At 40.8% G+C, this 26,914-nt stretch overlaps 3 protein-coding genes across 14 annotated transcripts in view; 2 read left to right on the top strand and 1 right to left on the bottom strand.

Moving 5' to 3' along the window:
* Positions 1 to 10,544, top strand: part of LOC116252941 (nuclear pore complex protein NUP214) — a 43,005-nt gene extending 32,461 nt beyond the window's left edge. For 3 of the 4 annotated variants that reach the window (XM_031627606.2, XM_031627589.2, XM_031627615.2), the window contains 7 exons: positions 763 to 820; positions 2,442 to 2,575; positions 2,660 to 2,781; positions 5,248 to 5,590; positions 6,763 to 6,979; positions 7,076 to 9,034; positions 10,256 to 10,544. In XM_031627606.2, the coding sequence (XP_031483466.1) occupies positions 763 to 820; positions 2,442 to 2,575; positions 2,660 to 2,781; positions 5,248 to 5,590; positions 6,763 to 6,979; positions 7,076 to 9,034; positions 10,256 to 10,359 (2,937 nt within the window). In that variant the 3' untranslated portion in view covers positions 10,360 to 10,544. The remainder of the gene's footprint in view (positions 1 to 762; positions 821 to 2,441; positions 2,576 to 2,659; positions 2,782 to 5,247; positions 5,591 to 6,762; positions 6,980 to 7,075; positions 9,035 to 10,255) is intronic. The other variant, XM_050075551.1, reaches the window with a different exon arrangement.
* Positions 10,545 to 13,015: 2,471 nt separating this feature from the next.
* LOC116253003 (uncharacterized) lies at positions 13,016 to 16,156 on the top strand. The gene is made up of 7 exons (XM_031627730.2): positions 13,016 to 13,371; positions 13,472 to 13,532; positions 13,613 to 13,651; positions 14,376 to 14,488; positions 14,580 to 14,856; positions 14,931 to 14,977; positions 15,605 to 16,156. Exons 1-7 carry the CDS (start codon positions 13,264 to 13,266, stop codon positions 15,785 to 15,787), a joined length of 828 nt encoding a protein of 275 aa, XP_031483590.1. The 5' UTR covers positions 13,016 to 13,263; the 3' UTR covers positions 15,788 to 16,156.
* Positions 16,157 to 17,632: 1,476 nt separating this feature from the next.
* On the bottom strand, positions 17,633 to 25,434 carry LOC116264376 (pentatricopeptide repeat-containing protein At3g03580). 9 transcript variants are annotated; one of them, XM_031644550.2, is made up of 2 exons: positions 21,881 to 25,434; positions 17,633 to 17,693 (listed from the first exon to the last, which is right to left on the bottom strand). In XM_031644550.2, the coding sequence occupies exon 1, from the start codon at positions 25,116 to 25,118 to the stop codon at positions 22,422 to 22,424; it is 2,697 nt and encodes an 898-aa protein (XP_031500410.1). In that variant the 5' UTR covers positions 25,119 to 25,434; the 3' UTR covers positions 17,633 to 17,693; positions 21,881 to 22,421. The 9 variants fall into 9 exon arrangements, with proteins under 9 accessions (XP_031500410.1, XP_049937100.1, XP_031500402.1 ...); XM_050081143.1 differs by lacking the exon at positions 17,633 to 17,693 and adding an exon at positions 21,054 to 21,686; XM_031644542.2 differs by lacking the exon at positions 17,633 to 17,693 and adding an exon at positions 21,054 to 21,640.
* Between the last annotated feature and the right edge of the window lie 1,480 nt (positions 25,435 to 26,914).

Below are 26,914 nucleotides of genomic sequence, written 5' to 3'. Positions count from 1 at the left end.
TTGCCGAAAGCTTTGTCTCTATGCATTTAGCTACAATAGTATAAACTGAACGTGAGAACTGTTTGTGACTGCATTATCTTCAATGTGGCAACATATGAGGTCATTGTTGTAGAGTCTGCTAGGTCCCTCGAGAGCATTCAATTTTTGTTGTTTTTAAGGGCATTCAGTCAGACCAAGTGCTATTGTAAGCATGTGCAGTCTAGCAAGAATAGTTTGAAGAGGTTAATAGGTTTGGTGCCAAGTCATAACATCCTAATCTAGTTGTTTTGTGTCATAATCTCATAGTTGGTCATTCTACCATCAACTACTGTAGGAAAACAAGGGAAATTTGAGAATGCTCTCAGAAAGCTTCCATGATTGAGAAAAACGTGCTCGACTTTTGGTATTGCCTTACAAAATACCTTCATGGCCAATTGTCAACTTGTGCAGCTTTTTTCTGTGAAACTTTCCTGCATGTTCATATTTAACCTCAAAAAGCTGTGCAGCTATCTGGGCATATTCGTTACATAACAAAGCAGTTCAACTATTTTAGTTTCTTTCAGTTCATAGTTTTCTTGGCTGGTGTGGTTTTTAACCATCCTGGGTAATTGTAGCTATTCCATTTCCTTTTAGCAAGGGGAGAATGGGAGCAGGTAAGGGTGTAGGAAACAGTGTCAAACTATAGTAATTTGTGGAGTTTGTAATTTATGAATATTCTTTACATGGTTTTGTTGGATCTCTGGATTACTCTAAATCTTTCTTTTTTGTTTGTTTTGTGACTAGAGCATAACGAATGGGCACCTTCAGGATATTCAAAATCTCCAAAATAAGGCTATGCAGGGTATGCAATTTTTTTTTTCCCTTCACATAGTGGTATTCTGTATTTTTTTTTTCACTGGAATAGTGATTCATGTTTCATTGCCTTTTTGGGGCTATTGCTTCTTTCAGCTTAGTTACTTCCAGATTCTGATTATGAGTTTCTTTTAATTTCATACTGCATGTTGCTTGGTTCAACTTTCCGATGTGGTTATAAATATAAATAATTGAGGACATCTGATAAGGTAATGAATTATTGTAAAGAGTAGCCCTTAATACGAATGTTGGATATGTAAGTATCATATGACTGAACTTCAACGTGTTGTCCAAGTGGGACATGGGGCAAGGAAGGAACTAGAAAGATTTCTCCTAACTCTAGTTACAGCAATTTGAAATTTTACTTCTATATGTGATTCAAATTGAATATTTGATATTTTAATGAGAAATTTGAAGTTCGAAATCTGTGCATTGTTAACTGCACCAGAGAAATATACATGGTGTCATTGTGCAGATATGCTTGGTATAATTGCAAATATATGCACACTCTATATAAGGATGCACACAAACACACAATGTGAATATTACCTGGAGAGCATAATTTTGAAAGAAATAGCCATATCTTAGCAACACCATGTGGCTATAATTCTGAAGATAGGACATGATGAGTTACACCATGTTTCAAGGCCTATTCATGGTTTTTATTTTACTAAGTCAATTTAAAATATTTTAGCTATGTTTTAAATTCATATATTCATAAAATAAGGCAATCTCCATATTGGTAAGCAAACTGATATGTCTCCAGTAACCTTTTTACAACATTGAATTACACTTAGTACAACGTGGTAGTGCTCAAAAACTAGCGGATGGGACACATCTTTAAACATATACACATATATTGCTCAGAACTTGAAGTTAATAATATGTAAAATTGTAAATATCACCTAAAGTGGGTAGTTGATTCTCTATTTAAAATCATTGTAGAAAATGTCAAGAAGATGAAATTAAATTCGAAAATGTGATGTTCGAGGGAGTCTTGCATTGCACAAGAATCCTTTTCTTCCCTTCATATGTCATTGACGATTCATAATTTCACAGACTGATTTTTTGGTAGAAGTGAAGGATAATTTTGTCAATTGTACTCTGGCATAGTTGGTCTGAGGATAAGAAAGATGATTATGTATATAAATCATGTGAAAATTGTTAGTTGCATATTACTAATGTATACTAGCACAGGATATAACTTTTAGTATTCAACATAATGAACTCACACTGATATTTTTTGAGGGTCTTGTGATTCTCTCCCTTTTCATGGTATTATCATTATGTTCTTTGTTTTAAGTTAAATCTGCAACTGCGTGTGCAAACATGTACATGTTGGTGTTTCAATTCCTTTTGGGTGACTAAGATGTTCTTATCACTGGTTCTGTTTTTATGCAATTTTTGTTTTAAGTTTTGCCATACACATCTTTATTGTTAAAGCCTTCAAATTTTCTAAGAATATATTAATTTTGTCCTTCAATGTTTCACAAGCAAATTAAATCTTTCCATAGATATTCTTTCAAGTTTTCGTAGTGCGTATCAAGTGTATGTTTGTGATTTTGATACAACTTTCTATTCATGCTTGCCTGCTTTTCTGCCTGTTATAGCCATAGCCAAGGAAGTCCATATGAAAAGCATAGTTAGGCAAGCTAAAAATAGCAAATATTGGGACCTGTGGGACTGTCAGAAGTTGCGTCCTGAGTTTGAGGTTAAGCGGCGGAGGTTGTTTAAAGCAAAGCAGGTACAGTATTTTTTTTTTTTTGGTCATAAGAGATCTTCCTTTATAAAAATCTTGTGACCATCCATTTTGTTCTTTCCTTGCCAGGACCTGATAAAACAACTTGTAGAACTGGAAAGACATTTCAATGTTCTTGAGCTAAATAAATTTGGTGGTGAGGATATAAAATTTAGAGTGAAAGGTTTCCAAAACAGCATGGAGTTGTTGAGGTATGATTGGAAACCTTATTTGTTTTCAAGTTTTTGATGTGAAATTGTTAACATATCCAGTAAGCAATTCTGTCATATTATAGAAAATTTAAAAACTTGCTCATGTTTTGAAATGTTCAAGTATTTCATCGTATTTCCACGTGGCCTTGGGAGGAAAGGCAAATGCAGTCTATTTTTTGTTTGTTGTGCTCAGACCTTGATATATATATATATATATATATATATATATATATATATATGCTATGTCACATAGCTACGGGTACGGGTGCGGGTACGGGTACTGACCATTTTCAAAAAACTTGGGTGCGGGGGTACGGCCATATATATATATATAAACAATAAGAAATACTTAAAAAATATGTATCAAAATAAAAAATATACATCAACATAAACAAATAAATAACATAGAAAATATATATCAACGGCTCTTGCAGTAGTGTGGTTTAAGAAACCTATGAAAAACTTTAAACATATGGACAACCAAGCAGCCCCCTAGTCAAATATGAACATCAATCGAATTTTCACATCTAAAGAATAGAATAAAAAGTAAGGTGAACAAAATTAAATCAAAGTAAAATTAAGTAGTTTGGATCTATAGGTAGTTGGTACCCAAGTGTCTTAGTATGAGCTTACTGAAGTACCCATGTGACTTAGTATATATGCATGTATAGTTCTTAGTATGAGCTTGTTGCAAGAGTGAAAGTGGGAACTTCGATTGAGCTTATGTTGGACATCCGTCTGGTTTCTCAGGTTTTGGTTACAGAAAGTCAGATCCAAGTGTTAACGGGTTTGGTTTTGGGCTGGGAATGGTTGGAAGGAGATTTGGGCTTTGGTTACATGGCGAGATCTAGTTGGATTCTATAGAAATATGTAAAAAAAGGTGCATGATATAATTATATAATTAACAGTGAGGCACTGTTAGGATGTAAAAAAAATGCATGATGTGATTTAAAACAGGGTGCCGTCCAATTAAACAGTAACAAAGTTTCAAACAAAGTAAGAATTAGGATCTACAGCCAACCACTTTGTGTTACGATAGACAATTGCTTGCAAGCATGAACATTTTGAATTTTCATGTCAGATTAAACTGGACCAAAATTAACTGAACCTTTTAGTCAAGTTCCAATTTGGTTTTAAGTATTTCGTTAATTTGAACTCATATTTGGATCAGAGTAACAGTATCCTACGGTCCTACCCTGGCTCTGCCCCCTTTGCATTTCATAGTGGAAATTGGACCTTCAACTTTTAGAGCTTTCACTGTTGTTCTGAGATACATGTTGAGTCATGACCCAGAGAGCAGTTTCAGTTCTCATTGTTCCTGTACCTTACTGATGTAAACTTAGTGGACATTTTGTGACTTTGTGATAAATTTAAGTGCTGACAGGAAGTTCTTAGCGGTTCATCTTGGTCATGTGATGATCTAAGTCACATAGGTTTGGTTGCGGGTATGATGAAGGTATGGCGTTTTTAGAAAATCTGGTACAACAAAAGAAGTAAGTGTTTATATATATATATATATATATATATATATATATATATATATATATAACCACAAAAACAGGAAACTAAAGCAGAATTAGACAATGTTTAGTAGCTCCTTTCACAGTTTTTACTTCCTACATATAATCTCATAAAACAAAGTAGGCCAAGATTGTCAGGATTATAGTTCTTGTTCCTCTTCCATGTCCACCTCCGTAGCCTCCTCCTTGTTCCCCTTTACCTCCTACAGTTGCATACATGGTTCATTTAACCCTGAATTAAGACTGTTAAGATCATATTCTTCTTCAAAGTCAAATTCCTCACCATTCACATTCCAATTTTTGCTGCTTGCTTGCCTATAATTCAAGTTAAGAAAGTATAAATTATTACCAAGCAGTCAAGTATATAGAAGTATATAAATAAGAAAAGCCTGCAATATCAACATTGATTTACTTGTATTCATCTTTGTTTCGTGAAAGTAATTGATGGTTAGAATGCACATAAGCTAAATCTTATGCACACTTGCTTGTAAATTTATTTTTTGTAATGTTGTGAATATGTGAATAGGTGCTCTAATTCCTTTTAGAGCATGAAGATGTAGCAGGTTCAACTAACAACCTCAAAACAAGGTACTGGAGTGGGATAAGCATGTTCATGTTTGACCTATCAAGGAATAGATAGATAGAATCATAGATGTCTCTATCTACAAGTACAGATATTTTGCCATCATTCTAAAACCTTGTCAAGTTTATAGTTTCTCTTTGTTCTTTTTTGTGTAAGTACAATATATTGTTTATGTCATGGCCATGCATAATGTGCAATATCATTTTAGACTACCTACAATGGATATGCTTTCATGTATAAATCTATAGAGAGGGTACAGTTTCAAGGTTTGAGGACTCTAAACTAGATAGTGATTTCAGGCATCTACTGCAGTTTATTGGTTGTTTTCGTACCATTCTGATTAGTTTTTCTATATTGTTGTAGACGAGGACATGAACTCCGTAGTCTATACAGCACAATGAATTCACAGTTGGCTGCATCTACTCACCTTTCAGAATGCCTCTCGAAACATATGGCTGCTCTTAACATTGCTCCTTCCACTGTTAAGCGGCATGAAACAACAAAGGAACTGTTTGAATCAATTGGACTTGCTTACGATGATGATGCTTTCCAATCTCCTCATTCTAGTGGAGCTGATTCTGCTGTGCATTTGAGCAAGAAGCCACTAATTTCTTCCTCATTTGGTACCCATAAAGAAGAAAAGTTAAACATTTTCCAGAATTTGGAACCAGAGACTGCAAGAAGGAGAAGAGATTCAGTGGACCAAGTAAGGCCATAGCGTCTGTTTGACAATAACATAATGGTTTTTGTTGCATGAGTTGTTCCTCCACCCCACCACCCACCCACCTGCACTTCTTTTTGGCCTGAGATATGCATTCTTTTCTGTGCCTCGATTGAGAAGGGGTTGGTTAACGAGGCAGGTGGTGTGGCAGCAGTTCCAGTGTTTTACTAATGTTTCTGAGATGGTGACAATGGATGGTCGAAAGGAAAGAAGACCTATTCGTGGGTTGAACAATAATTCAGTGAATTCTCAAAAGCTTTATGGCATTGCCATCCATTTCTTTTGAGAGTAATTCTTTTTCCTTTTTATCATTGAAACCTCAAAATCCTCAAAGTGCCCTTCACAAATATGGTGTTCCATGGTAGAGGACAACCTAATATGGCACGAAAGAGCTCTTGCAATAAATGGTGGCTATGTTCTTTCTTCCATGATGAACACAAAGAGATTGTTGCTTAAAATACATAGATGGAACCAAAAGAGCTCAAATAATCACTATCACAATATCTACCCTGCCTATATGATCAGCACAAGCCACATAACAAGGAACCACAATCATCAACATCACACTTTCTGAGGTGCGAGCAAGGGAGGGCCCGACAGTTGGGCTGATTTCTGATATCATCTAAAAGAAATGGCAGCAACTATCTTTCTCAGGAATTTAGGAAAAACAAGTGGTTCTCATGAACCAATATCTAGGCTAAAACATCATTTTCTCAAAGAGCAACAAACTCAAGAAATAAGATTTCATCATAGAGGAGTTTCAGAAGCCCAAAATCTAGCCAATGGCTAGCTCCAACAGCCCTTATCATGGCTGTGGCTAAAATAAACAAAAAGCGGGGAAAGCTTACAAGAGTGAAGTAAAAATTATGTGAAAAGGATACAAAAGAACAGAAAGAGAACTACATTATAACTGTATGTCTACTCACACATAAATGCGAGTTATGTAGCATACATATATAAATATATGTACATATGCATATAATATGCAGACATGAAACCGTAGTTGCATAATTAGCAGTGATGTGACCCAATACTCAGCATCAATAAACTCGAGCAATTATTACATGTCTTTGTTATGTATAGCTAGTTGCACCCAATCAAATTTTTTTATTGGAAGGGGTATGTTTATGCTCATGGACGTTCTTGGTCTTGTGCAGCATTTGGTTCGCTTTGATCCTCCAAAAACAATAGTTAAGAGGATTTTGAAAGAGGAATTTCCAGTTGTTACCGTAGATAAGTTCTCTCTTGAGAAGAACAAAGGGGTGTTTAATTCAGAAGCAGGACTTGTTGGATCTTCTGATAAGGATTCGGCAGTTTCCGTGGCGCTGCCATCTACGAATAGCCATTTGCATGACCAGTACCCTGCAAGTAAAGGTACTATTTCAGATCTTAATGACTATGTTCATTGGACTGTGTAACTTGTATTTTATCTGTTGTTAATTATTGGAATGCTAATTTTTTCATGTATAGATAATTGTTTTGAGGCTAAGAAGTGGAGTTCCAAAATGCCACTTCACTTTTCTTTCAACGAGTCCAAATCTACATATGAAGCACCAAGTAATTTAGCATCAGATTCTCCTGGAACGTCTGTTCTGAGGGCAAATATCCTTCCATCAACATTTTCTGTGCCATTGTCAACTCTCCACAGTGCTAATATTGAAGGTAGTATAACCTATCATGGGAAAAGCAGTGCAGTTCCCAGTGCTAAGGGGGCCGTTAACTCAACAGGACAAGCATATTTTGCTGCTAAAACAGGTGCCAGTGCACATATCTTTAACTCCAAGCTGAGTGAGCAGTCAAGAATCATGCAAGTTCCGTCAGAAGTGATAGAACAAGGGAAAGCTGCTGCCCATGCAAGTCTTCAGTACGCAGGTTTTTCTGGTGAAAAGCTAGAAGACGACAACCATAAATATGAAGCAGGTTTGGAGCATAGTTTGCCGGTTTCAAAATCTAAGTGCATTTCATCAAAATATCCGTCACTGCTACCAGCTGGTCCCTTGATGGAAGCATTACAATCAACTCATAGCACAGGCAGTGCTCAAGCTACCAAAACTCTATCAACTGGGACATCTATCCTACCTAAATCTACATCCTCTTCAGTGCCCACATCACCTGTATCCACTTTGCTTGTACCGTCGCCTGTTTCAGCATTTTCGCCGTTAGGAACAACTTCAAGTTTAAGTAAGCCTTTATATGTTCATTCATTTTCTTCTACAACTACTGTTGGTTTGTGTGAAGCAACAAGGCAGATGAGTGCAGATACTGAAAGGGTCCAGTCCAGCGAAGTTTTATTAATGGCCACAGTTTCTGAACCTACATTAGCTCCACCTATTCTATCCTCTTTTCAAGCATTAGCATCCACGGGATCGGCTTCAGCTTTCTCATCATCTGCTGAGACATCAATTTCATCACTACTGCCACCAAGTAATCCATTATTTTCGGTGTCCCCAAGTTCATCATCTGCAACCTCAGCACCAATTCTGTCATCTGGAGCTTCATCCAGTGCAATACTAGCACCAGCTTCATCACCAGTGTATGTTGACCTGGACCATCCAAAGGGGTCACTTTCACTTCATACAGTTGGCTTAGCTGATGGCCGTGCAACCCATGGCCTTCATGAAACAGTGCGGACCTCTGATGTGTCAAAATCGAGCCCTCAGAAACCTGATGAAGGCACTATTGTTTCAAAAGCGGATTTCTTGCCAACACCCGCAACAATCTCTATCGCTGGAGTTTCAACAGGATTTTCTCTTGGCAGTTCATCCAACTTGTTTGGTTCTTCATCTAGTATCTCTTTAAGCTCTCAACAAACAACTGTTAGCACGTTGGTGGCTGAAAATATGGATACAACGACTGTCCAAGAAGATGAGATGGAAGAAGAACTTTCAGATTCCACAACCACATTGAACCTTGGATCACTGGATGGCTTTGGTCTTGGCTCGACCATCTCAAATGCACCCAAAAGTAACATTTTTGGTGGCTCATTTTCTGTCTCTACACAAGCAAACACTGGAATTTCCATGTCAAGTCCTAATGGTGAACTCTTTAAACCAGCTTCCTTTACTTTGCCTGCCCAGCTATCTAAGCCAAGTGGTTCGAACCTGTTTTCTGGAGCTTTCGGTGGAATGAAAAATGCAATGCCTGTCAACAATTCATTTGGGCAACCTGCTCAGATTGGAGGGGGGCAGCAGTCTCTGGGTTCAGTTCTTGGATCTTTTGGGCAATCAAGACAGTTTGGTGTCGGATTACCTGGAGCAGGACTTGCTTCTCCAAATGCATTTGGAGGTGGATTTGCTGGAGCTGCTACTAGTGGTGGATTTTCTGCTGCGGCATCTGGTGGAGGTGGTTTTGCTGGAGCTGCTACTGGTGGTGGATTTGCTGCTGCAGCTTCAGCTGGCGGTGGATTTGCTGGTGCTGGTGCAAGTACAGGTAGAAATTTAATTTCTGAAATATTTGTTTTAAGTTTATGATAGCTAATTCCTGCATAGGTTGTTGAAGCCTGCACTTCATGAGTTTTCTTTTCCCCTTTTTTAAGTGCAAACTAATGGTAACCGCTAAACTCCTTACCTAGTTATGACCCAGGCTCGGTTTCATAACTGACCTGTGGTGGCCCTACCTGAGCTTGGGATGTAAATTCTATGCCAAGCCTGGTCAGGGATCCAGGACTCGACTCGGCCTAACAGGTCTGGTCTGTTCATTGGCTTCAACCTAAATTTCTTGATTAAGCCTAAATAAGTTAGGCTTATTAAAAATTGTAAAAAATAACACATTGGTAATACTAGTAACAGTTTCGTAATGTTTAGATAGAAGTTTTTGTTTGCATTTCAAAAAAAAAAATAAAACCTAACCTTTGTCTTTTAAGAGGATGGGGGAAAGAACTTGAAACGTCCTTCCCATCATTGAATCCCTCCCTTTCCTAATGAAAGAAGATAGGAAAAGAAGCTGAAATCTCTCTCTCTCTCTCTCTCTATATATATATATATATATATAGCTCCCTCATTGTTGGGGGCTTTTTCGCTTGGAGGGGGCCACTACTACAGTGTCAGTCAGTGGCAGAGTTAGAAAATTTTATCAGGGGCACTAACCTTAGTGGGTTTGGTGCCTGTGGGCATTGACATGAGTTTGGTCTGGCCACCACATCTGGCTGGACCCAGGTCCAGCTCCCTCATGGTAAAATTTTTCGGGGGCTGGCGTGGGCAGTCGCCTGCACCAGCCCACACATAGCTCCACTACTGGTATCAGTTAGCCATTATCAATTGGGCTGGGCTGGGCCTGATCGGGTAAGCAATATATTAACAAGCCAGGATTTGGTGCAGCTTAGCTGAGATCAGCTTGAGCTTAGATGGGGCTTTGTCTGGCCTTATCAAGGTTGGGTCTGGTTCTGACAGGCCAGGGCTGGTCTGAGTCCTTGTAGGTTTTGTTTCATCATTGAGCATGGAGTATAGATGCAATATCCCCGTGAGGAAATTTCCTTGCGTGATTCTTTTTTTTTTTTTTTTCAAAACCTCTGGATTTGTGAGTGTACCTTGTTTTCACAACGATGAGACCTACCTTGGAACTTTACCGATTGTGTAATAGCAAAACCATTCATGCTAATTTCTCTGTAGTCAGTCATTTCTTGACAGCCGAATTTGCTTTGGCGTTGCACAGGTGGCTTCAGTGGTTTCAGCAGCAAACCTGGAGGTAGTGCCTCCAGTGGCAGCAATCTCGCTCCAAGCCCACTGTCAGATCGATTTACCCAGATTAGAAAATAGTTAATGTGTTCAAGGTGATCGAGGCACCAACTTGTGGGCTAATCTGATGTGTATTTCGGATTTTTTTCAGGTGACCTGTAAATACTTTTTTTTTTTATCTTCTTTTCCATACTTTTGGTGGAGTCAAGGCTGCTTTTTATTGTAAGAAACAAAATCCTTAACGAAGTGAGCGCATTGAGAATCAATATCGGCTTTGTTTCCGTTCAGTGAATCAGTACCATTCCATCCAGGAAGTTGATTCATCCTTATCGTTTTTCTTAAATCATAAGAGTAGGCAAACCCCATGAAATGACTTTGTCAACTATGTGGGCCTAAAGTTGAGAGTTGACCTATGGCAACATAAAGCTTCCTGCTGCTGGTTTTGCTAGTCATCCGGCCTTCTCGGGCCTTGCCCGAAACGTTGATATACGCCTGATGGGTCAAAAATTTGATAATGCAATATGGGATGAGTATGGTCCACCCCATCTCCAACCGTACCGACAGGCAGTTCCTTTACTTCCCTCCACACTGCACGCACAGTTCCTTGAAGATGTCCAATTTGAGGATGATGAAAGTGGTGCGGAGGGCATGCATTGAGTGGGCGACCTCATTGGTGAGAAAAACTGTGCCCTGTAAACAGTACTGTGCAATGTACGCTTCTTACAACATATAAACGAGTCAAGGCGTTTTTTTTTTTTAAAATGCCTTGAGGCAGGGGTGTGAGGCGCACGCATCCCTGAAGCGTGCGCCTCATATGGAAGAGGCGTACGCCTCCATATGTGGCAAGTTCAGTGCTTGAGGCGTACGCCTCAAGGACAGATTAATTAATTGCTAAAATCACCGGCAAACATTGCAACTGTAGGTTTCCGGCAAACATTGCAACTGTAGGTTTTCTTCTTGTGCAATGTGAATGTCCCCAGGAGAAGAACGCCATAACTATAAACATCAACTTTAGTTGATACCTTTCCGCTCAACCCAAATTCTGATAGGTGCATTAGAAAGTAAGATTACAAAGTCAGTTGGCTTGTAGTGGAACACATGAGTCGCACAGTTTTAACTGATATTGAAGATTTCATTTCGAAATTGCATGCTAATTCTGCAAAAAGTTATATATACATTTCTGTCGGCATAATACAGCAAAGTTCCTTCCCAGCTCGGTCATGGTGTGAAGTCCCCTGCTCAAAAGATCATCGATTTATGAGAGGCACAGAGGGAGTGAGAGAGGGTTCTTTGACTCTTTTTCTGATGGAGACAGAGTAGTCTTCGGTTGGATGAAGAAAGAAAGAAAGAAAAATGCATCTTTAATACCAGGGTGCGAAGAGATGATGGTCCAACTATCATCCACATATTCATGAAGCCTTATTCTTCCACGAGTACAATCCGCTTCAACGTTGGGAATGGTATCGCCAATCGTTAACCCAGGCATCCTTCCAGCCGCCTCTCTGCAACAACTAGCCGCCGCCACCACAGTTCCTCCCCTTCCGATCACAAAACGATGAATACGCAAGAAGGCAATCTTTACACAGATATTCTGCCGTCACATGTCGGACACGTCGCCGAGAGATGCTGGCAAACATGAGCAGCGTGTCCGCCGGAGAGCCGTCCGATGATATGCATGTTAGTCATGCACGAAAAGGGCTTGTAATAGAAGCATTTGTTAAACTAGATAATTAATCTATCACGATAATATAATCTACCACTTCACTTCGTTCTACCTAGAATAATCTGGCACTTCACTTTCGTTCTAACTAGAATAATCTATCACCTCACTGTCCGTTGAACCAATTTGTTCGTGAAAGATTAACGCATCGCGTCGCCTAGCTTCTAAGAAGCTCAACAACGCCTCGCTTCGCTTTTTCACCTTTTACAACATTGGTGCTGTGGGTTGAACAGACTAACATTTACCAGACATAAGTAGGTTATATGTACGACCTATAAAAGGATGTACTGGGCATGAAATGACCAGAAAGACCTTAATCTATAAAAGGAAAGACCCCCCCCCTAAGGGCAAAAAGGAAAATGGTTTTTGCTTAACATCCAAATGTCCAGTAATAGCCAGCCAAAATACCAGGTTGTGCAGTCCTCGTAAAAGTGTTGATTAGGCACGTAAACGGTCAACTAGAAAAGTATTTATTATGGCTATGAAAGCAAATGTGAATGCCAACACGTAAGCGTGGGAGGGGCGAATGGCTTTCGTGCCGTTCCCTCTTATGGGTGTTGGTTAACATATAACTCACTTCACATATAGTAGTGATTTTAAGAGGTATTTGGTTAGCCCTGGCACTTTAAATGTAAATTTCCAAATTTGAGTTGTAATTCATGAATATTTTAAACAATTTCTATCCAAGGTTCATCTATTTTTTTTTTTTTTTCATTTGTTTTTCAGGTACAAAAGTGTTTCAGAATTTGTTTAGCACCAACGTCATTTCTACCGAAGGACAGCTCCTCCTCCTATTACGAAGCAAACTTCGTTTGACAGCTGTTAAGAAAAGGAGGCCTGTATTTTAAAAAGGGAGAAGGTGAAGCTCATATTTACCGTCACAGAGGGCGTTCAACTCAATTAATAGGATTTCAGTTAGTGTTTGTTAGAAAACATCTAACCTGATCCGTACGTTTGAGTTCCTTACCGCGATGGAAGAGAAACTTATGTGAACAAAATGTTGCTCTGTTTAGGGCTTCAGTCCTGTACGCTAGAGGAGATGTGGGGCAGATGTAGCGTTGGCCACTTGAGTTTTCCAGACGGGGTGAAAGAAACTTATTACCGCATCAAACCTTGTCCTCCCATAGAAGACGCAAGCCGACTTTTTTGGTTGTTTAGGTTCAACGACATCCGTGTCGCAGAATGGGCGTCGCCTTGGTATAATATTTTTATGTTTCTAGAGTCCATATGACGAGTAGGATTTTCGTGAGTAGGAAGGGCCTGCGATGGAAGCGATCCCCAATTTTGGAGATTATGTGGTGGGCTCCGTCCCGACGGTCTTCTATATTCCCGACTTCGTAGATGGGGCGGAAGAGTCTAAGCTCCTCGATGATGTAATGATCTTCTTATCACACGTGCTCACTTCCTTCGCTTGGTTTTCGTCTCAAAGTAGGTTCCACATCAGGATTCTGATTTTTTTTTCACCTGTTTCAGATTAACAATGTCCCGGTTTCGAAATGGAAAACCTTGAGGAATCGGCGTCTTCAAAATTGGGGTTTGATCTGGTTTAGCATCCTTTATCTTTTCTCCCGTGGTCTCCCTTTGTCGATTGATTGTGTTTTTTGTGTGTAACAGGGGGTATTGTCCATGAAAAGGGTCTGCTTCCACAAGAACGTAAGTTGTTTAAGAGTTCACTTGACTCTCTAATTCCGAAAGAGAGAAAAAAAAAAAAAAAAGGCGCTTCTCCCTGAGGACGTCATTGAAAACCTGCCACTGCGTGGGGTTTTGTGGCCCATAACAAGCAAAAGTGACTTGTCGATGATTTCTCGAGCGCCATGTTGAATTATATTGTAGTGCCTCGAGACAACAATTGCAACGACTCGTCGTATTGTTAGGCACTGTTATTTCCAAAATGTCAATTCAGATATCATCTGTAATAGAGAAGTAATCTGAAGTGGAGTTTAGGTTTTAGATGGAGATGGCTTGCGTGTTTGGTAAGTGAAGCCTCTCTTGGGGCGTCAATCTGGTAATTTCCTTCGAATGGATTCACATTCCCACCCAATTGATGCTCGTTTAATCCTTTCCGTCTCTCGTTGCATGATAATCACATATCACCCTTGAGTCCATCTTCTGTGGCTTTAAGACTGCTTAGTAACTGGTGCTTGCCCCTCGACAAGTGGTCTACCAAATTATTGTTGATATGTTGCTTTGTGAATCTATTCAAGTTTGGAACAAACTTCAAATTTTGTAATGCTTCCGCACTCTTGTGTGTTAGCTTTTGAACTGATTGTTTTGCAGCGTTGTCCATCTTACTTGTTTGCCTTTTTGGTTCTTTGAATTTTTTCTATTCTTTTTATCCATTTTTCTTTCGTGTACTCATGTCCTGCCTTTCTTGCAGTGCCCCCTTGGCTTACGAAAGTAACTGGAAAAATATGTGGGGGGACTGGTTTGTTCCCGTCGCCAATCAATCATGTGCTCATCAATGAATACTTGCCTGATCAAGGCATCATGGTATAACTCTATGCGACTTAATTGTTTGTTGATGACATGATGTAGTTATGTTTGACGAATTAACTGTGCATTTTCAATTGATGGTCTTCAGCCTCATCAAGACGGGCCTGCCTATTATCCAGTTGTTGCCGTTTTGTCCCTTGGATCACCTGTGGTGTTAAATTTTTCTCCGCATCAAAGTTTAATAGAAACTGCTAATATTCCGGAAGGAAGTGGTGCGATAATATCTGATGCTGAAAACTTCTCAACCGCAGACGCAGACTATGGCCCAATGGAAGTGAGCTGTTCACAGAGAAAATTTGGGCATCATTTCTCAGTCATCATGATGCCGCGGAGTTTGCTGATTTTCAAAGATAACGCATATTCAGGTTGTTGACTTCTTTTGATTCCGTGGTTTTCATTTTCACCGTTCCTCAAGTATTGAACCCGTGATGGTTTTCAGACTACTTGCATGGCATAGAAGATTCCAACCTTCACCGAGTAGACCAGGTAAAAGTGTTGTTATCGTCATCTATGATGTAAGGACTAGTTAAAGTAGTTTAAGTTGCTAGCTTTAGTGAGAATGATGACTCGCATAACGAAGAGTCGAAGACCTACAATGATGACTCGACTCGTAGAACGAAGACCGACAAATAAAATAAGATCAAGATCTATTTACATTTAATCAGATGCGCCAAAATTGGGAAGGCACCTGAGTCGATGCGGGTAGGGTGCGGGTGCAGCTCGCTGTGATAACATTTGCTCTCTTTTTTTCAATTTTTTTTCTTCTTTTATCTTTTCCTTTTATCTTCTTTTTCCTCTTTTCTCTTTCTTGCTTTCATTTTATTTAATCGAACTTTCAATGTTGACAAATAAAATTAGATTATATATATATATATGCTCAATTTTTTTTGAAACTTACCAGAATTTGCATCTGCAGACTGCACCGGCATCTGCACCCACACCTGTACTCACACCTGCATTTGGTACCCTTATCCCTGTGACATATCTTTTGCTTTCAAGAACAGGCTTATCCTTGTGACATAGCTTTTGGTTTCTTTTGCTTCAAGAACAGGCTTGTGTGGGTCTGTACATGTTTTCAACAATAAATCTTGTATGTTCTTTGCTTGGTGTCAGGCTGTTAATTTTCTGGATGCTTGGAAGGATCTTGGGCAGCTATCTGTTTCGATCTCAGAGTCAGAGTCAGCGGCAGAAACAGTAACTGATATCAAGCAGAAAAATATATACAGGACTGGGACCCGGGTTTCGTTAACTTGTCGTTTGGTCTTGAAGGTTTATAAGAATCCGTTTAAATTTTGAAGCTGACCCGGTTTGATGAGATGGAACTTTGTCTCGAACTTTTGAAGGCACGTATATTTCACCGTCTGATGTCCACGGTTACGTGAATGACAAACGAACAGTCGCTCTTTGACTATAACATGCTACGCAGACTTTAGAGGGGTCGACGCTCAGACAGTCAGACGTCCACTCCACCTTATTCTATTCACTTTCCCATGTCTTAAGTGTTCTACAGGTCTAAACAGCCATCCAATATATTATTTTGTTATGCTTCTTGCATTTGGTTCTTCATGTTGCCGAAGGCCTCAAAATGTTTGCTGAACTCATAAGTGTGCTGAAACGCGCCAATCATTCGGCGAAACTCTGTGCAATGTAAAAACAATGTTGTAATATTGGCTTCAAAGCTGCTGATTGCAATGTTATAAATGTATCTATAACATTCCAAAAATTTAAATCGGTATTGAAGACTATGAGGAAAAAAAAAATTATAAAAAGTATTGTTAAAGTAGTTGTTTGTCTTAGTTCATAACCCTTTTGAGATTAAAATCGAATTTCTTAAGAGGCAGGTTGAGATCTATCAGATCAAGGGTCCAAACTCGAGAGTAGGTTGAGTTGTTATAGTGGTATCAGAGAATTGTTAAACATTCGGACTTGCATTCCACACTGTGGATGAGAAATGAAATTGTAACACCCCAAAAGTTTAGTTCGTATTAAAGATTGTGAGAGAGACATGTCAAAATGACCTCAAAATGTTTGTTGAATTCACAAGTGTGTTGTAATGCTCACCGGTGCAAGTTTACCGCGGCTATCATGACGCCAACGCAACAACAATTACATCTGCGTCCAACGTAAACAACGATCAAAGGGCTGCTGATAGCTGACCACACGAGCAGAACTTTTCCTGGGCACGTTTCTGCACCATTCTTGCCCAGTTTCGTTATCGTCTTCCATTCATGATGTTGATCATTTAAACTTTAAAGAACTACTGATAGCTGACCACACAAGCAGAACTTTTCCTTGGCACGTTTCTGCACGTCTTTCCCAGTTTTGTCCCCGTTTTCGTGTTGACCATTTAAACTTCAAAGAGCTGCTGATAGCTGACCACACAAGCAGTTTTCCCTGGGCATGTTTCTGCACCATTCTTGCCCAGTTTCGTCATCGTCTCTAGGTTTACAATAGTAAATCTTCAGATGGAGACCTTGGTGCAACTATCAGAAAGGCCTTTTTTCATGGCCACAAGTAGGTATTGTCGACGCATTCACTCGTGTGAGCAAGATAGAGAGAGAGGGATGGAGGGAGGGAGGGAGAGGGAGTTACAAATGTTTGCTGTTATGAGCTTGGATGCAGTTAGGAGAGTCTTCTCAATCTCATAGCCACTTCCCTTTATTATGTGGTTAATCGAGGCTAAGCTATTTGGAAACATGAAACAAACTCAAACAGGTGGTACATGAAACCAGAAAAGAAAAATCAAGTATTGATAGTAAGCTTGCAAACTAGAAATATGCCTTGCAAAGCTCAGGATAGCTATTGAAAAAACTCCCATCTACGTCAAGTCATTCAGTGCACAGCTTTGCCCTAATTGCCTGTGGGCAGCTGAGAACAATGCAGTTTCTGAAGAGTGGTGAATTACAATCTCATACTGATATTCCATAGTCGGAGATTTTATAATTTTTTTCGTTTAGGGCAGTCCTCTCCTGCTTCAACTGGGATGCCATAGAAGCAACCTGCAGAAAAATATTCTTGCGAGTAATGCTCAATGAAATCCCATCCTTTCTCTGTGTTGACTTGGTGCAAATCCAGGCAAATTCTGAAAAACAAGGACTTGTAATGGTTTCCATCCAGCAATGAGAACCACATAGAATATGTATCTTAATGAGGTCAGCTTTTGCTTTAGACAGCAGCGGGTAAAACTATCTTGTACGAATATCTGCATATGGTGATGGTAAGAGAAAGTAAATACTTATCTCTGAAGCAGGAAGACCATTCTTTCAAGAATCAGCTATAATAAGCTACAGAATCGCCAGAAAATATCAAGGTTTACTGAATATAAGAGGTAAGCTACTTGGTTCACCAGAAATCCAGTTCTCTACGAGTGCTGCCCCATCCCCTATGTGCATTACAAACTAATTTTTTTATGTAGCTTCAAATGGCAATCATTCTTCATACATTTTGTCCTGCCTCTAATTTTCCTGATATTTCCAAATAGGTTTTCTTGGATAATGTTTACTTTCCACAGCCCAACAAAGGGACGACATCTACCAACATACTTGGCGCTCCACAACCACCAAGCCACAAAGGTAAGTGCAATAATTCTAATAACATTTATGCATGAAAACCAACACACCCTCCCTGCTATTGGCATTCATGGCAGAAGACATAAACTATTGAACCTAAACGAACAAAGAAGGTCGTCATTTAGTTGAACCACATTATGAGATATATAAGAGCATAATGTGCGTCCATCATTTGTAATGAACAGTAGCAAGGGTAACAAAAATCAAGCAAATTTACTTTTGCTTTAAATAAGAGATACCTTATAGCATATTCATAACCAGGATCTTGGTGGGAACCTAGACCCGGCTAGCGATTTCAAAGCCCGAGATTAGATCCCAAGTTCAGGATCAACTCACGGGAGCCTAAAGTCCAAATTTAAGCAAATTATATTTACAAAACTTTTCCCGTCGGACAGCAACTCCGGCTTAATAGTACCCTGGGTATAAGATACAAGTATGTTTTCCCTGGCCCAAGTCTTCAATCCTATTACAAAACTGAGGGGATTAAGGCTTGTACAAACGTGAGCGATACAGATTTAACTCTCACAACTCACTCATCATTCATTCACAAACCATTCATACAATCCCTAAAAACGGCCAAACCATGCCCTTTCCCTTTGGTGGTCTAGCTACTCGCAGCCGTGTCTTTGGTAAGGTGCCTTGGAGGGACTACCGACAGTAGCAAATGGCTAGAGCCTGGCTTAGAAAGCAAATGCACCCAATAACCCCGTTCTGTAGGATGTTTAGAAGTTACCTAGCCGATGAGAGGTCAGCTTAAACAGTAATAGGATCTGAGAGAAAACCAGTGGCTCAGCCACTCTTGGATATCACAGCAAGGAGGTGGAGTGGAGGTTAGACCCGCCTGGTCTTCTAGCAAGAACTGCCGAGAGTGATGGAGGATCACGACAACAGAAATGGATGGTGTATGGCTGCTGCAGGCCTTGGTCGGCCAAGAGAGACAGCAAAGTCACGGAGGAGCACCCGAATGGAGGCAGGGGCTTGGCCCACCTGGCCGAGGTCACCTTGGCGCCTAGAAAGATGTCGGGAGATGGTTGCAGCGAGGGAGGCTGCAAGATGTCTTACTTGCTGTAGTAGAGATGCTAACTTGATCAGGTGCAATCCTTGGAGATGAACCTAGCTAATGGACTCCAAGGGGTCAAACCGAGTCCGGAACAAGGAGTGAGCTCGGAGTGGGATTAGGTAGGCTCGATTTGGGTTAGGTTGTATAGAGCCGGGAGATGGAAATTAATTGCTAAGGGTTTGGTTATGGCTTAGAGATAAACTAAGGGTCAGGCGTATGACGGTGGAGGGTTAGTCATAAGAGAGAGTGAAATTAAGGCTAGGTGAGATGGCTCTTAATGATGAGAGGTGGCTCTTAATTAGTATGGTCGGTTATGAGGATGAGCTACACCAAGGAGGGAACTAAGGGACTTGGATGGAAAGAAGCTTAATTGTCGTGAGGGCTGGATAATGTCAATGAGTGGAGAGTTAATGTGAGGCTAATGATGAGAGGCAAGGTGGCGTGAGGAGTGGAGCACTTAAGATGGTACAGGTTTTGGTTTGGGGAGAGCCAAAGGGTCATACAAGAGGGTATAGGTGTTATGCACGGGAGGGAGATGGGGTTATGACTCAAAGTGGGGTGGGGTAATGATGAGGATTCAAGAGTTGGACAAGTGGCGAGTTAAGAGGGTAAGACTCTTGGGCTGGTGAGTTGGCTTTAGGGACGGTTACAAGAAGAAAGGGAGGCCAACGGGTAGAGGAGGTGAAGGATGCGAGTGAAGGGGGTGAACCGTTGTGGCTGGGGTGTAATGATGAAGAGGACACTTGGCGAGGGATGAAATTAACTTACCTTTATGGGTGGCCAAGTGTGGAGCTCCTTAAAATGAAAAGTGTTATGTAATGAAGGGAAGCCGAAGGGAAAGAAGAGGAGTGAGCGCCCACGGGTTTGGACTCTTTACCGCTATCCCCTTGAGTTTACCAAACTGCCCTTTCCAAATAAGCCAGTAATCAATTAGTCAATTAATGACCATGGGCAAACTTGGAATCGGCGAAAAAGATTGGATGCCAATCAGGTTTCACCGGAGTTAGTGCGGCGAAAAAGATTGGACGTCGATCGGGTTTCGCCGGAGTTAGTGCAGCGTTGAGTATTTCCGGTGGCAGAAATGGATTTCCGATCGTTGGTTAGAACTCACTCAATTCTCATCCGAATTGGTTGAAACTTCGACAAATTGCAGCTAAAATCTGGGCAATCCTAACTGAGCCAACGAGAGAGTGAAAACTGCCTTGACCTTGTTCATAATTGATCTGAAACTTCCTCTCAATTTGCTGTTCTATTCCTGCTATTATGTGCATGATATTGCGCACGATTTGGGAAAGACGAGCAGGGAACAAATCTCCTTCCTCGACAGCAAACATCAACTCAAGTACGATGCTGGATTGATTGCTGCTGTCGTGGACGAGTTTCCAAGGGGATTAACCGGTCAATTTCATTGAAATCCTATTGGCCGTCTACCAACGGAATTCCGACGAGCTCTCTCGGTTTCTCACTTGAAAATCAGTCCTCTAAGAGCTAGCGTCGATCCTCCTTTCCGGTGCTCTTTCTCTCTGTTTTTAGCAGAGATCAAGGGGCCTACTAGGGACGATTTCAACTAGTCCTCTGCTCTGCTCAAGTAGGGAAGGAGTCGGGAGATTAACGGCACCTACCTCTTCTCTTGTAGCCGGAGTCGTGCGCTTGGGTACTAGGCGACTAGAGCCACGAGTCGCTCTCCTCCAAGCCTTCCCGATTATCTTCTCCAGCCTATAACTCCTTCCGAGGAGGAAGAAGTTGCACCGTGAGAAGATGGCGATTCAGTCGGGGAATTTGTGCGTAGGAAGAAGGTGCTCCAAGAGGATTTCAGATGGCCTCAAGGAACGTCTTCAAACCTGTTTTGCTTCAACCAGAGCCACGGGTTGGAGCCTTTGGATTCCGATCACCGGCGGTAAGACGATGAAGGAAAGAGAGATGCGAGAGCCAATTCACACGAAAAAACTCAACTTCTAATTCTTGATTGCATAATGAAAAAAGACTTACAAAAGAGTTTAAGTATTTGAAATAAAACCGGTTCTTAACATGTGAACCGAGACACTTGCTGAAATGAAACGACTCAACTATAAAGCAAAAGCATAAAAGGAGATCGAGGCGAGACGTCTCGAATGTTTAGTGAGTTTGACCTCTCCCTCACGGGTTCAGCCATATAACTCCCTCACGGGTTCAGCCATATAACTTGCCTAAGTTCGGCCTTAGGCTTGCCACGCGTGGACTGGGTCAAGACTAGACTCAGGGTTCGAACTCGCTATAACCGGATCTAGGTCTAATTCCCGTGCCTGCTCCGCCTTGAAGTCTTCAGCCCGCTGCCCGTGCTCCGCTGATGATGCTCCGCCCACACCACCCGCTGCATCAACTTCAAGTTCTATGTTAGTCTCCCTTAGCTGATCTATGCTTTTCAACATGCTCGCCGATGGCGCTTGACTCTCTTGGCCTTGCTTGGCCGTGCTGGCCCTGGTTCTCAGCCTCCTGGTGGGAAGGTCTGCATCAGATCTCCTAGTGTCTGTCAATGTTAGACTGGAAGTGAAAAAAGCGAGAAACCATAACTTCCTGCAGGTACATACTGTATACAAAAATAGCAGAATGATGAATAATTAAAGAGCTATAGTAAGCCAAATATTGTTTTCAAAAATTATTGACAATTAACAGTTATGAGATCACAAAAAATGGAGGAAGCCACTATTGTTAAAAGGTAATAAAACATTGGCAGCTAGCAATGAAGAGAACAGCTATGGCTGTTTAGGAATTGCCACCTACACTGGTAACATGAATAGATCTACTATTATGGGACTTCAATCGTGAAGATTCAATAGCAGAGGTAGACTCACTACCAACATCACCGCTTTGCGTGGATCCTGAAATGAAGTGTCAGGATGGTCCACTCTCATGCAAATGGAGAATCAATAACCTCTACCTACGGTTTCTTTTAACATGTTATGCTACTGAAGACAAAAAAGCACTCTGAAACAGGGGCCACACAATAGATCTAGCAGAAGATTTAGATTTGGCTTATCCCAGAATGGGTGAAGACCGATGCTAGAGTTGGTCCATTCATCTTCTCCCACCTTCAGTGACGCTTTGTCTTCAGAAAGCTTTAAAATGGACATCCAAGAGTGTGAAACAGAAATGGCATTGGGCCGCTTTTCCTAATCCTTTTATCTGTTTTGGCAGTTCTTCACTCCTTTCTTTTCCCTCTTGCTACTTTCCAGCCTTCCCAAACCTACATCCTGAGAAAGAGTTCTGTCGTGATCCCTACTTCTCTCCATCATGCATTGCATGTAATGAATAGCCAAGACTATCACCAGTAATCATCACAACTGCAGGTCCCCTGCTTGAAATAGTGGAAACGATTTGCATCTCTGACCGTCAACTCCCGCTGGAAGATCTTTGAAATATATTTAGTTACGGTGTGGCAATCTCCACAGACACGCAAGTTCTTCATTATCAATAATGGTGTGCCTGGCGTGGTGTTCAGTATAGCAAACGCTATTGCCAGCCTTTCACTGTGGCCACATAGCATATCAACCTTTTCATCTTCCTCAACATCATGTAGAACAAATCTTTCGTCAGCAATATAACCATCCTTTGCCATCATTTTTCCTAGTCTTTCTAATAAGCAGTAAAGCTCCTCCGACTGTTCACCACGTCTATCTCCATTTCCGAAAACATAAACTCTATTTTTTATCTCTAACCAGCTATATCCTGGAATTTTTTTCCATCCCCTTGCTCGCATTCTTCTCCTGATTTTTGAAACCTCATTCCACTTTCTGTTAGAAGCATACATGTTGGAAACCAGAACAAGGTACCCAGCATCATATGAATCACTGGAGTTCAAAATTTTTGCTGAGACACGTTCAGCAATTTTAGTTTCACCAGTCTTCCGGCAAGAGCTGAGCAAAGCACCCCAAACACTTGCATCAGGCTCCAAGGGCATGGAAGATATCCATTTTTCCGCCTCTTCTTGTTTCCCTGATCGAGATAGAAGATCAACCACACATGCATAATGCTCCATCTTGGGTTCTATCTGGTAACATTTTTGCATTCGACTGAACAATCTCAAACCTTCATCTACCAAACCAGCATGGCTACATGCGTACATTGCAGCAATAAATGCAACACTATCAGGTTCCTCACCGATCTCCTCCATCTTCGTAAAAGTTTCCACAGCCTTCTTCCCAAAACCATGCATTCCATATGCATAAATCATAGTTGTCCAAGTCACAACATCTTTCTCTTTTATTGAAGCAAATACTTGAAAAGAGTACTTCATATCCCCACACTTCGAGTACATGTTAATCATGGCATTGTTGACTGGAACACTCCCATCAAGACCAACTTTGAAAATAAAACCGTGAACCTCTTTACCATGTCTCTTGGAGCCCAAAAAAGAAAAAGCAGGCAAAATACCAAGCATTGTTACCTTGTCCGCTAACACCCCCCGTGTGTTCATTTTTCTGAATATCGTCAAGCCTAAGTTGCAAGACCCACATTGAATGCTGCCCGATATGATTGCATTCCAAGACATCACATCCTTCACCTTAGCGATCTCAAACATTGTCATCGCGTCATGCACACTGTCGCATTTTGCATATGTATCGATGATCAAATTGGAAATAAGCAGATCATTTTCAAACCCAGCTTTTATAATATAACTGTGCACGCTCTTCGCCAAAAACAAGTCCACGAAATTGCTACACACTTGAAGGAGTGTGACAAATGTGACAGAATCGGGTTCCATTCCTATCCTTTTCATCCGCTTGAAATTCTGCATCCCCTCACGGTAATATCCACATTGGATGCACGCATTAGTCAGAGCATTCCATGCGACCAAATCCGGCTCCATCCGTTGATCGAATACTTCTTGACAAGCCTTCAGGCATCCACATCTTCCATACATTGTAATAAGAACGTTACTCAACGTAGCATCAAGCTTATACCCATTCCTCACCAAGTACTCATGAACAGATTTCCCCTGCTCCAAATCCTCTAGGTGACCACATGCATGAAGGACAGTTGTCACAGTCAACAAATCTGGTTTAAATCTTAAAATCATCCTCCGGAAATGTTCAATAGCTTCACGGAACAATTCGAATTGGATGCATGTGCTAATCATTGTGTTCCAAGTAACTATGTCTCTTTGAGGCATCCCATAGAAAACACGGCAGACATCGTCCAGACTGTTGCACTTGGCATACATAGAGAGAAGAGCATTGCCTACTGAAATGTTCCGCTCGATTCCAATCTTATGAGCAATGCCATGCGTCAGTTGACCCTCCAGCAGATCGCCTGCACCACCACAAACAAGCAAAACGCTGCCCACCGTAAACAAATCAGGCTCCAACCTGGACAATCTAAATTCATAGTAGAGAAGCAACGCCTCATCCCACTGTTTGTTTGATGCGTAGCCAGAGATGAGAGCATTCCATGAAACGATATCACGCTGCGGAATTTTAACGAACAACTTATGAGCATCATTCAAACTGCCACATTTTGCATACATATCAATAAGAGAGTTGGCGACATAAATATCGAATTCAAAACCCAATGCGATCGCCCTCTCATGCAGCTTCTTGCCCGTTTCCAAATCGATTAAGCCAGCACAAGCATTTATGAGAGAGGGAAGCGTAAACCGGTCCGGCACAAGGCCCAAATTATGCATCTGGCAGCAAGTGTCGATAGCATCCGAGAAATACCCGTTGTTGGTAAAGGCTCGAATAACGGAATTCCATAGAAATATATTGGTGGTTGGAGAGACCTGCTTGAAAACCAGCCGGGAGAGGTGAGGGTTCCCATGTTTGGCATAACTAACAATAAGCTTGCCGGAGAAGAATGGCAGGTGGTGGAGGCCGAAGACGAGGATCCGTGCATGAACCTCTCCGGTTTGTTGCAGCGATTTTGAGGAAGAGACTGCGCTGGTGATCGCCGCGAGTACGCAACGAGGAAGGCCGCCAGGAGAGGCGGAGAAGCTACACCAGGAACGTCTCAGACACCTCATCAATAGAAGGATCAAAGATGCTGCTCCTCATGATGGCCTCGGCTCTTTCCTGCTTGATGGCTTCATGCCTTTTCTGTTTTCCAACACTGTTGGACTTCAAACTGGCTTGAGGAGGTGCAAACTGGATCTGCAATGGTAAAGGCGCTACTCCACGAACCCGCAACTCCAACGCCCCTATCTTTCTCTTACCCTCTCGATTGACTTATTGTTAAGTATCGATGCTGATGTTGGTCCATCTCTTTGTTGTCAGCCCATCTCACTACTGCTACCGCCGGCTCCATCTGATGTTGCATTTCCCGTCCCTTCTTCTTGTTGTCGCCGCCGCCCTTTCCGGTTGGACATAGATGTCAATATATCGGATTTATATTGGATGTTTGATTAATTTATTTATAAAATTAATTTATTTATAAAAATGAATTAAATTTACCACCTACCTGTTTGTATGGAGGAAAAGGAAAGAAAAAAATAATCAATGGTCTATTAATTAAAAAAAATAGAAAATAAAGAAAAGTAAAAAAAGAGCTCTAATGTAAAGTCAATCCTTTTAAATTTAAATTTAAAATTAGATTTATCTGATCATATTCGATTGGATTAATTTTTAAAAATGTTCAATACTCTTACATTCTAAACTAAAATTTAGAGTCAAATTTGGATGTGAATTTAGAAAGATGGAATTCAGATTTTATGAAATTGGATTTAGGATTCGGATGGCTTGGATGGTATCATGTCCGTCTGATCAAAATTTAATTCGCCGTTCATTTTCTGGATACTTGGAAGGATTTGGGCAGCTGTGTCAGTCTGGACCTCAGAGTCAGCAGCAGAAACAGGAATTCATACCAAGAAGAAAAATATATACAGGACTGGGACCGATTAACTTGTTTCTTGGCCTTGAAAGTTCACAAGAATCTGTTTAAATTTTAGAAGCTCACGAAGTTTTGATGAGATGAAACTTTGTCTCGAGCGTCTGAAGGCACGTATAGTTTCAACCTCAGATACCTACAGGTACGTGAACGACAGACTGTTAGGCCGCGCTTTGACTATATCATAGGACATCAGACTGTAGAGCAGTAGAGGACTTGATGCTTAAACGTTCTTTCCACTTTATTCTATTCACTTTCCCATGTGTAAAGTGTGGTACAGATCCCAAACCGCCATCGGATATATTATTTTGTTATGTTTATTGCATTTTGTTATAGGTGTTGCCGAAGGCCTCAGAATGTTTGCTGCACTCAAAGTGTGCTGAAACGCGCCAATCCTTTCGTGAAACTCTCTGCAACGTAGAAGCAGTGTTGCAAACATTGGTTTCAAAGATGCTGAAAGCAATGTCATAAACATCAATGGTAACTCTGTATCTGTATCGGATTGTTTAGCACTGCCAGGTGGAACTAAGGATGTCAACGGATCAGATTCGGGTCGGATACATCTTCAACCATATCTGTTTTTTCGGATAGTCATATATTCGGATTCGGATTCGAATTCGAATAAAGCAAAGTCATATCCGAAATCCGATTTTACAATCCGAAATCCGATCCGAATCCGATTTTTGAACCGGATTTTGCCATTTTTCAAGTATTAGATAGAGGATATTTGTCTAAAACTGAATCTGATCCGAATCCATATCCGAATCCGAATCCGATCGAATGTCATTTATTAAATCCGAATCCGATCCGATTTCTTAATCGGATATTAAATTTTTATCCATATCTGATTTTTTCGGATCGAATCGGTCGGATATCCGATTCAAATCTAATATATTGACATCCCTAAGTGGAACGCTGCCATTACGAACACCAATA

This window comes from Nymphaea colorata, chromosome 1 (assembly GCF_008831285.2).
Source record: "Nymphaea colorata isolate Beijing-Zhang1983 chromosome 1, ASM883128v2, whole genome shotgun sequence".
In the NCBI taxonomy this organism is placed as follows: domain Eukaryota; kingdom Viridiplantae; phylum Streptophyta; class Magnoliopsida; order Nymphaeales; family Nymphaeaceae; genus Nymphaea; species Nymphaea colorata.
The sequence above is the reverse complement of the archived record's forward strand: the minus strand, read 5'-3'. Positions and strand labels throughout refer to the sequence as shown.